At 35.4% G+C, this 11,370-nt stretch overlaps 1 protein-coding gene across 1 annotated transcript; it reads left to right on the top strand.

Moving 5' to 3' along the window:
- Positions 1-216: 216 nt before the first annotated feature.
- Positions 217-8,194, top strand: LOC126808550 (surfeit locus protein 6 homolog). The gene is made up of 5 exons (XM_050533391.2): positions 217-373; positions 1,774-1,934; positions 2,905-3,015; positions 4,896-5,024; positions 5,841-8,194. Exons 1-5 carry the CDS (start codon positions 366-368, stop codon positions 6,464-6,466), a joined length of 1,035 nt encoding a protein of 344 aa, XP_050389348.1. The 5' UTR covers positions 217-365; the 3' UTR covers positions 6,467-8,194.
- Positions 8,195-11,370: the final 3,176 nt, after the last annotated feature.

Consider the following 11,370-nt stretch of genomic DNA (forward strand, 5'->3'; position numbering starts at 1 on the left):
ATGCTTGTTAGGGAGATTATAGGTTAGCGTTAGGGTAAGCATTGGGGCTAGGTCCAGGGTTAGGGCTGGGGTTGGAATTAGCACTAGCCATGTTTACACCTCGTGACCTTTGGCCAAACTTGAAGTTGGCCTTATCAATTAGATCTCACCGTTATGTTTGACGATGTAAGGGAAGCAACTCTTTTTAATAAAATCTTTGTCTGGGAGTTACCTTTCTCGGTTGAATAGTGGCGCTGTAGATGTTTACCATTTACAACACGTGCAAGATGTTGCTAATAAATTAAAAATCGTTGTGAAATAATCATTTAATCACGTAAAAGTTATTCATTATTAAAACACTCATCTTCTTTACATAAAGTAGATAAATGTGTCGGTAAGTATTGGCCTTGAAATAAAAGGCGATTGTAATGTAAAAAATGTAGGAAGACACTTGTTTTCTGAAGTGGAGTTCCATAGTAGGCCTAATATTCCTAATGCCATCCTGTATCCATTGGCTTCATCATAAAACCAACTAGAAAAGGCTCCACTAGTGATGTCTTAGTCTTTGACTCCAGTCACATTAGTGGGTGGTTCAAAGGCCTTCGTTTGCGCAGGTTTTGTGATCATTTGATGACAAAAATATAACAACTCATTTTCCAATTAATCTGGCCCAAAAACTGAAAAGGTTCTACACGTAGCTAACATATTAATTAACTAAACCACATATAAAACATAAACGTGAAACTAAAACTTTACCACATAATTCTATGATTTAGAAAAATCCAACGTCTGCTCGAGATTTTAATGTCATGACCACTTGTATGTATAAAAAATATTGTTTCGAAAATGTAAAACGCATTACCTCAAAAAGCAAATGTTCGTTGACTGTTTTAATTGTTCATACATGTACTTCATTGTTTGTGATAAAAGTATTTGAGGCTATATTTACTTGTGTAAATTATCAATGAATGTAGGCCTACCAATTGTAGCCGAGAGACCATGCCGAGGTTACATATTTGCAGCTACAGGCCAACGAACTTGGTTTCCACAGCTAGATTGCCTGAATGTACTGATACTTAAAATTTAGAATGAAGCTCAACTTGTAAACAAATGGTTCACTTGTCACAATCAATCATAGGATTAGTTAGAGATTGGGGAGCGAGGGTAGCTCAGTGAGTAAAACGTTTGGCTTGCTAACCTGGAAGTCCCGTGTTCGATCCATGTGTTTGTAGGAAGTTCAACATGATTTCCTGGTCTGCTTCCCCCTTGGAACGTGCCATTGCAGTAGAAATTTAAGAAAATCAGAGACAAAGACAAAATGAAATTTATAACCAGGGGGAAATAATTAGAATCTTTGAAAAAATTAAATTCTTCAGTTATACATTCTTACCTTTTAAGAATGTAAAACAGACTAATTTTTTTCAAATGATCGATCTTTCATGGGTCGGGAGGTTGGATGGCCGAATGGTTACCACGCGCGCGCTGTATCATAAGGCCTGTCATTGAGTCAACTGGCGTGGTTTCGAATCCCCGGTTGTACGTGACAAGGAGTAGGGTCGACTGTCGAACCTCGTGGGTTTTCTCCGGGTCCTCCGGTTTCCTCCCGCTGCTAAAGACCCCTACGCCCAAGCAAATTATTGGAATAAAATTAAAACCATATGTTAGTCCCAAAATGATCTAGTTTGTGTCGAGTGGACTTTAAACACCCCCTCTCTCTCTCTCTCTCTCTATCTATCTCTGTCTCTCTCATGGGTGAATATAAATGATTTATTTCTGTTGTTTGTTTTATTGCAGAAAAACTGACACAATGAGTGTGGATACGAAACCTTCACAATCAACCAGTGAAGAAGATAATAAATTCTTTAAAAATATCCTAGATTTAATTCCACCATCAGCCTATTTCGGTGCCGATTTAAAACGCAAGATTTTACATGATTCTGATGATGAAGATCAAGGTATGAGTATATAAAATGTATTCATAACAATTATATTTTTTGAATTTGAGAAAAGGTACATGGAAGCAACAGTTGAAATTGACACTCTTCACATCATTTAGGAATGAAATAGAAGTGTTTTATGATTAGTTATATAGTAAATGATTACTAGTCCAATTGTTTATTTTTAAATTAAACAAGTCAGTATTGTTCCTAAACTAATGTTTAGTACGAAAGTGGTTAGAAATTATACAGTTGTAATTAATTAGTAGGTGTTTAACTAGTTGTAAAATATAAAATATAGCACTACAGGTGTAAAAGCGGGACTAATTATAACACCCATCACTATTGAATACACAAACCTGGACAATAGTGGTGTTTATCATTTAATAGTCATGGTTTTATAAAACCTTAGTGACATAACACCTAGTTAATGACTACTGTTTGATTACTATTAATGACATGAACATTAAATGACAAGCTATATCTTATTGTGGCACATATTTAAAAGTGAGCGATATAAACTTTACAGTAATAAGTAAACTAAAGTTTCTTTGATATTAAAGATTGAGGAGCAGATTTTATGTGCTACAATTCTGTTCTATTTAATCCAGTACACAACCCTGCTAATTGATACTGACAATCTTAAATGATACTGGAAAATCATACATTCCTACAAACAACAATTTGTTGTGCATAGAAGTCATTTAGCCAAGTAGTGATCCTTTGACAAAATAAAATAAATCTCTTTTGCATCAGATTTTTTGTAGTGTTTGTCTAAGAACCAGAATATTTCTTTCCAAGGTTCGCACACTCCTTGAAAATCCTGGAAAAATGAATATGTGATTTCCAGAACTGGAAAAACAAGAATACTCCTTATTGAAACTCCTGTGGTTTCGCTATATATTTTAAGATATAAAACTGAACCTAGTCATCGAATATTTCATCAAAAGCTGTATATGTCCTGATGTTGATTATTTTCTTTTTACAGATGGTAATAAAAGATTCAAGAAGAAACCGAAAAGAGGTCACGGTGGTGATATGTTCCAGACAAAAACTGTATCACAAATACAAGAACATTTAGATAAAATGGAACATAGTGGTAGGGTTGTTATTTATTCAATAGTTTGTGTGGAATTGATTGTGAATTTAGTATGGGATTGTATTAAACATACATTATGCAAAAGCTAAATCTGTATATTGCAGGTCTTTCTTTAGGCCTGAAATGTTATCTAAATTATTAATTAGACATTTATTGACTTATCCAGACCATAATCAACTCTCGATGGCATCGCTAACCTGCGATATTTATTGGATTAGGATCCGATTTGCTTTTCGACTTCCATTCATAATTAAATCAAAAAAATGGATAAACGAGACTGTTTTTTATCCTACCGACTTTAGTAATGATGACCGAGGCTAGGCAGACATTTCATTCGCTTAGTTTTCGGTTCATAGTGGATCAATTTGAATGAAATTTTTAGCAAATTGCCTTTACGTTATCTAGTTTTTATACGCCCACATTGAAATGTGGTCGTATATTGTCGTCGCCCCCGTCCGTCCGTCCTGCCATCCGGCGTCCACAATTGCTTGTGGACGCTCTAGAGGCTAAAGTTAATATCCGATTGACTTTAAATTTATAAACAGTATTTAAGGCCATGAGACGAAGAAGCCTATTGATTTTCAACGATTTCCGATAATTACTGCCAGAGTTATGGCCCTTGATCACTTTGAAAAATCTTGTGGACGCTCTAGAGTCTAAAGTTAATATCCGATTGACTTTAAATTTATACACAGTGTTTAAGGTCATGAGACGAAGAAGTCTATTCAATTTCAGTGATTTTCGATAATTACTGCCAAAGTTATGGCCCTTGATCACTTAAAAAAACCTTGTGGATGCTCTAAAGGCTAAAGTTAATATCAGATTGACTTTAAATTTATAAACAGTGTTTGAGGTCACGAGGCGAAGAATCCTATTGATTTTCAAAGCTTTCTGATAATTACTGCCAAAGTTATGGCCCTTGATCACTTTGAAAAATCTTGTGGACGCTCTAGAGGCCAAAGTTAATATCCGATTGACTTCAGATTGATACACAGTGTTTATGATCTTGAGACGAACAAGTACATTGATTTTCAATGAATTTGGAACAGCTAAATCCATGATACAGTATTAAAAGTTTTGTATACAAAACATTAGCATGGGGCAGAACTTTATAAAAACCAAACAAATTCTAATGGTTTTCTGAATTGTTGCTCTTAATCAGATTTTAGTGTATTATAAATGTTTCATTACCGAAAAAAGTAAAAATATGCAACAACTCTTGTTGACTGCCCGGACGATTTAGCTGCTGTGGGCGTATGTTTCGTTGCCTGGCAACCTATCTTTAACTATTATAGTGAGAACTGCCAACTCGTTATCTAACCTCCCATAATGTATCTTTAATCTAATCGGAGAAATACTGTATTTCAGTCCCAAAATGAACTAGTTGTATTAATTTAAGTGGATGTTAAACCCCATTTTGTTTTTTTATACTTTCAATGGCCTACACTACATGAAGATCTGACCATTGTAGCGGAAGGTCGTGTCAGAGGTCATATGAGCGGCTTTTGACCCTATGACATCAGATATTTGATTAACCAATCAGTGTTGATGTTTCTAGTGGGTTACCCACAGTTCTGTGTACCTCAGCGCTAAAAACTCACCGTAACAGAACGTTTCATTGGCTAATCCCCCACATCATCCAGAACGAGGGTTATATAACAACTCTTCTAGATCCTAGTGTAATAAAGACATATAAAACAAAATTTTGAACTATAAAAAAAAACGAAACGAAATCTGATCTGTGTTTTAATCAGCTTGACATCAGGAGATTTTGAGTCTTTAAATCGTAAAATAATGTTTTGTCATGTTCAACAATAAGCCCTGGATGTTGGAGCTCATTTTTTCATGTTATTAATCAAGCTGATTTTTTTTTATCTCAGGAATGAATAATAAACAGAACAAGAAAACTAAGAAGCAAAATAAACAGAATGAAGTCGAGTTCAGGAATTCCATCACAAATATGGAATTATTACAACAAAAACTACATGAAAAACTGGATGCAATGAAAGGTAAGTTAAATAATTAAATCACCTTTCAGTCAATTTCTCACCCCTGTTTGTCAACTTGCAACTGTCAAGAGTTCTTTATGTGCATGCCAACATGTATAGATGACCTCAATTTTTTTGTCCTATCTGAAGGACTAGACACTGGTCCATTTCTCGGCCAACACTGGGATCAAAACCTGGACCTCCATGATAGCGAGCCAACGCCTTAGCACTGTGACATCAGCTAGATTTAAAAGCTGAATGAATAATCCCTTTCTTGCTCTTTTTTTGTTCTGGATTATCTCAATTAGGATTCAGAATGTCTGGTATTTATCATGAATTAAAAAAAAAAGATCTGTTAAAATTTGAATATGCACCTTGATTATTTAAAATGAAATGAAATGGAGTTTTATGGCACGTCAGCTCCAACCTGGCTATATAGCGCCAAACCAAACATATGGTGAATTTGACGACACAAATTAAAACATTATCAAAGAAATGTATTTATATATGTAAATAAAAACAAATATCACAGAAAGTATAATTTAAAAACAAATATATCAAATCCTTTACATATATAAATATTTAAAACATAGTATATGATAGACTACATATGTATATACAATTAAAATTTTGAATAAAATTTGTCTCTTATAATATTACCAGAACTCGACTATATATCTCCGGTTGGGAAGATAACTGACGTACTGACTCAAAGCGGTATTGAATATTCGAATCACAAAAATCATTATTTGTGTGATCATTATTTTGCTTATCACGGTTGGTCTGTAGGTTTTAATTGTTAAATATAAAATATGAAATGTTTTTGTCCTTTTTTAGGTAACAGAAAAAGTTTGACGCAAGAAGAAAGAAAAACCAGACGACAGATAAAACAACAAGAAAAAAAATTACGGAGAAAAATGAAGAATAACGTTAAGAAAGATTTTAACGCTAAAAATCCTAACGCACCGACGCGATTAGGTTCTCCCCCACAAAATAGTGCAAAACCAGTTTACGACAAAGAAGGCAAAATGGTCTTCAGTAAGTTTGACTTTTCACAGACAAAGAAAAAACAGAAGTCCAAAACTGGTTTGATAGGCAAAGACTACAAAAAACTGCTTGAAAAACTTGAACGCAAGAAAAGTGAATTCGAAAAACTTCGGCAGAAAGACGAAAAGGCAGCAAAAGATATGGAAGAAAAAGATAAATGGAATGTTGCTGTTAGTAAAGCCGAAGGTGAAAAGGTCAAGGATGATCCCCATTTACTAAAAAATGCGATAAAACGAAAAGAAAAAATGAAAGAGAAAAATAAAAAGAAGTGGGATGATCGTCAAAAGACAGTGACGCAGAAAAAACAAGCGAAACAAGATAAACGTGAACGTAATCTTGATAAACGAAAACAAGGCAAAAAGGACAAAAAGAAAAAACTAATGATTAAACGTGGCCGAATCATTCCGGGATTTTAATAAATTGTAAATAAAATATGAATGAATTAAATATATAAAATTGCAAAAAAAAAAAAATACATTCAAATTATTTTAGTTGTCACAAAACGCAATTTAGATCGAGTCCATCAATTTCGAATTAGGAGATCTTTGTTTCTCAAATCTGATGTTTATTTTCTCTGATAAAAACATCCCTCAAATATAGAATCCTTAATACAAATGTAGTTTAACGTCCTACTGTTCTGCTCCGAACTGGGCTAATGAAGACGGGCATACGCCATACAGTGGGCTATGAGGGAAATTTTGCCCAGACTGCGGCACTACGACCTACTCTTATATCGAATTCCAACTGTAAAGGGATCTTTTATGTGCATGCCAATGTGTACACAGGACCTAGGTTTTTCGTCTCATCCAAACGACTAGACAGCTGTCTTAGTCAGGCCCTCCGTCCTGCCGTAAAACAAAGGAGCACAGTACAGTATGTAAATCGAACTGAAATTGATAACTTTCTGTGGTGTAACTGTTAGTGTTAGTAAATATTGTTGTATATCATGGTTGTGATCAGAGAGATTGTATATTGTACTATCTTCAGGTATATCAAACATTATTTACAAATAGTACATGATGTTAAATCATGATTAATTACAGAATAAGATACAAGTATTCTCAGGTCTTCTGGTGTCTGTTAAATCTGTCTTATAAGGTGGGGTTGGATGGCCGAATGGTTAGCACGTGCGTGCTGTATTATAAGGTCTGTCATTGAGTCGACTGGCGTGGTTTTGATTCCCCGGTTGTACGTGACAAGGAGTAGGGTCGCCTGTCCAACCCCGTGGGTTTTCTCCGGGTCCTCCAGTTTCCTCCCACTGCTAAAGACCCATAAAATAGAAAAGTGTGACACAGTCTATTTTTGATGACTCGTTGGTATCTGAGAACCAGGCTATTTTTTGTGTGACCTTAGTGTCAAAGTATTGTGCTAACTAGACTTTATATTTCTATTTGATACTGAGGTATTCTATAAAGCAGTAATGAAGCTGAATTCAAATGGTATCAACACATAGGACAATGTATTAAAGATACATTATGGGAGATTCGATAACGCGTTGGCAGTTCTCACTATACTAGGTAAAAACTAGATAATGTGAAGGCAATTTGCTGAAAATTTCATTCAAATTGATCCACTATGAACCGAGAACTAAGCGATTATAATTTCCGCCTAAAGTCAGTACGATAAACAGCATAGTCTCGATTATCCATTTAATCGTTAAATCGTGAAGGAAAGTTAAGCAGTAAATCGGTTCATAATCGACTAAAGATCGCAGGCTAGCGATGCCATCGAGAGTTGATTATGGACCAGATAAGTTAATTAATGTCTAATTAATAATTTAGATAACATTTCAGGCCTAATGAAAGAACTGCAATAGACAGATTTAGCTCTTGCATAATGTATGTTTAACCGTTTTATTGGAATTACATACAGGTTATGGTTCAAATTAAAAAGTTATATGAAATTTTATTAGTGTAATCATTTAAATCTAAGTCTGTGTTTATATAATTTTATATAAAATTTAAAATTTTCTGAATAAATAAAAAACAAAATTTACCATTGCCCTCACCTGAAGTAGCAACTTGACACATAGTATAAGAGTGCAAAAATGGATGCATTTTCTTGTTGCTGCCTTGACAGTTAAAGGAGCTAATTCGCTAATATTTGGGACCTAGAAATTGACACAAATGGGTCGTAATGTATATCATGATGTAATATGAATGTATATAAACTGATTTATATTCAATCATTTCTATTTTTACTCTTAATTTCAAATCAGTTATGTTCAGCGAAATACGCCAGAAGTCTCAATCGAATGGCAATTTCTAGTGTCTGGTTATTCCAGTCTACACCGGTAGTATTTTTTGCGCATGCTTTGTAGTTTAGAATGTGGCATCACAGTTTGACACGACTAGTGGAATATGTCTAACCTCGTTCTTCGAGTCCCTTGTTATCCAAAATAGCACTGAAACGCATTATGTTTATTTTTTCTTAAATATTAGATATCAGAAGCTTGTCTGTTCGCGGTAAGATCACAACATCAATGTTGATTTAAATTAACAAATATTTTGTCTTTTCAATGTCTTTGGATGATATTGAGTTAGAGACTTAGCTACTTTAAGTGAAGTTTTGAGTGCATTGTGATCCACTAAATGGGTGGGGGCTGAGTAGACAGGCCTCTGGATTCTTATTTAGTATCCAAGGACAACCATTCGAGGTTTTTCACTTCCTTGCACACATTGCAGGGTAGGGGGGGGGGGTTTGGATGACCGAATGGTTAGCGCGTGCGGGCTGTATCATAAGGCATACTGTATGGCGTATGCCCGTCTTCATTAGCCCAGTCGGAGCAGAACAGTAGGACGTTAAACCCCCATTTCATTTCATTTCCTCTTATTGCTTAAGATGATGCATCAAGACTTAACACGCAGAAATAAACAAAATAGTACTGTTAAGTCAAATGATTAGATCCCGGGAGCTGGTTGTAAATATCCAATACCCTGCTACAGTCCTGACCTGACTGTACAGACCTGAACCTGTAGTCATAAAGGCTTCACTCACAGGGGATATTCGAGTGAATGTTCTGGAATTTAACTCTGTCAAACCCAAATATAGTGACAATGAGTGAACATGCCGATTTGAGGCTAGAACGCATGCACCCACTGCATATGAAAATATATCGACCAACCATAATATCCCCCTTGTCAGTGATGCAGGACGGGGGGCCTGACAAGGACAGCTGTCTAGTCGTGCGAATGGTACGAAAAACTGAAGTCCCGTGTACACATTGGCATGCACATAAAACATCCCTTGACAGTTGGAATTCGATATAACAGTAGGCTGTAGTGCCGCTGTCAGGGCAAAATTTCCCTCATAGCACACTGTATGGTGTATGCCCGTCTTCATTAGCCCAGTTCGGAGCAGAACAGTAGGACGTTAAACCCCATTTCATTTCATTTCACCAACCATGATAGCTGAAACATTGGATTTTATCTTTAGTTAAAATTTTGAGAAACTGGACCCTGGACGTTCTAGACTGACAATCGAACACCCCCAAGATGAAAACAAAGTCATAAGAAGGGAGACAATCTATGAAAAAGGGAAATATTTCCCAAACATTGACTATTATTCTTGTGTAAGTCTTGATCGGTGGTATATATCTCAATGTCACCGCACCGAAAAAAACAAAACAATTTATATAAGTTTTCTGCTTACTCGTTTGAATTGAATAAAACACTAGGTCAACATGCACATAAAATAATCCCTAGAAAGTTCAATCTGATTAAAACACAGATCCAATTTTGTTTCGTTTTTATAGTTCAAAATTTTTACTTGTCTTTACTACATGTAGTGTAGGCCATCGAAAGTATAAAAAACGAAACAAAATATAGATCTGTGTTTTAATCAGATTGTAGAAAGTTTAAATTTGATGCTACTATTCAGAATAAAATACATCTCCCTTACATTGCACATTATTCAAATTACTAAGTTAGTCTCATAATGATTAAAAGGTCAGCCTAGAGTTCACTCAAGATCTTAGAAAATGGTTCCCCCTTTTGTTGGGCCCCACTGATTCATTTTCTTTTGTTAGTTACAAAAATCCTGGCTATGGTCTAAAATATTCTTCTGAATTTGCTAAAGCCTGTGTGGGGGGTTGGATGGCCGAATGGTTAGCACTTGCACACTGTATCATAAGGTCTGTCATTGAGTCAGCTGGCGTGGTTTCGATTCCCAGGTTGTACGTGACAAGGAGTAGGGTCGCCTGTCCAACATTGTGGGTTTTCTCCAGGTCTTCCGGTTTCCTCCCACTGCTACAGACCCCCTATTCACAAGCGACTTATTAAAATGAAATTGAACCATATGTTAGTCCCAAAATCTTTGCATCTATGTCAGATCTTATGATCAAGCTTAAAGTAGCTAAGTCTCTAACTCAATATCATCCAAAGTCTTCGACATTGAAAAGAAATTTATGAATATAAAAATGATGTTAGATAATCACCTGTATCAGATGAAGTGAAAATCAGATACGGTTCATAAAACAACTATTTTAAAATCCTGAACAATCTAAAGGGGGCGAAATCTATTTGTTAAGGCCAGCTCAATTTTTGCCAGAGATTGCCATTCGATTGAGACTTCTGGCATATTTCGACGAACAGAAATGATTAGAAATTACAGTAAAAACAGAAACGATTGAATGTAAATCAGTTTATATACATTCATATTACATTATTATATTCGTTGCGACCCATTTTTGTCAATTTCTAGGTCCCAAATATTAGCGACTTAGCTCCTTTAAATTTTACCTCAATGTAATCCATGTAGTTACAATGCTTAACAGAATATAACTACCAAGCATGTGGAATGGACAGTCAAATAACACCTAGTGAGAAGAATACTTTTAATCGTTGATGAAGACGTTCTCGTCTGATAATATGACACCTTTAAATATAGGTTGCTAGGCAATAAAATATATGTAAACCAGCAGCTGTGTTGTCTGAATAGTTATTGTGCTAATAAGCAAATGTGGATGGAAATGAAATGAAATGGGATTTAACATCCTACTGTTATGCTCCGACTGGGCTAATGAAGATGGGCATACGTTAAGAGTTTGTTATGATGGAAATTTTGGCCGGGTAGCAGTGCTATATACTACGGCCTACTCTTATATCGAATTCCAACTGTCAAAAAATCGTTTACGTGCACGGCAATGTATACACGGGACCTCGGTTTTTCATTTCATCCGAACGACTAGACAGCTGGCCGTGTCAGATCCTCCAGAATGACGGATGGACAGACAGAGCGATGACAATATACAACCACATTAAATATGAGCAAAAAAAAAACACCAACTTAATCTTTGACATTTTTTATTGATTTTTTGTAA

This window comes from Patella vulgata, chromosome 1 (genome assembly GCF_932274485.2).
Source record: "Patella vulgata chromosome 1, xgPatVulg1.2, whole genome shotgun sequence".
NCBI classification, from domain to species: Eukaryota; Metazoa; Mollusca; class Gastropoda; family Patellidae; genus Patella; species Patella vulgata.

Coding starts and splice junctions, on each gene's coding strand:
- LOC126808550 (XM_050533391.2), top strand. Junction 1,935..2,904: donor TTCTGATGATGAAGATCAAG/GTATGAGTATAT, acceptor TTCTTTTTACAG/ATGGTAATAAAAGATTCAAG. Junction 3,016..4,895: donor AGATAAAATGGAACATAGTG/GTAGGGTTGTTA, acceptor TTTTTATCTCAG/GAATGAATAATAAACAGAAC.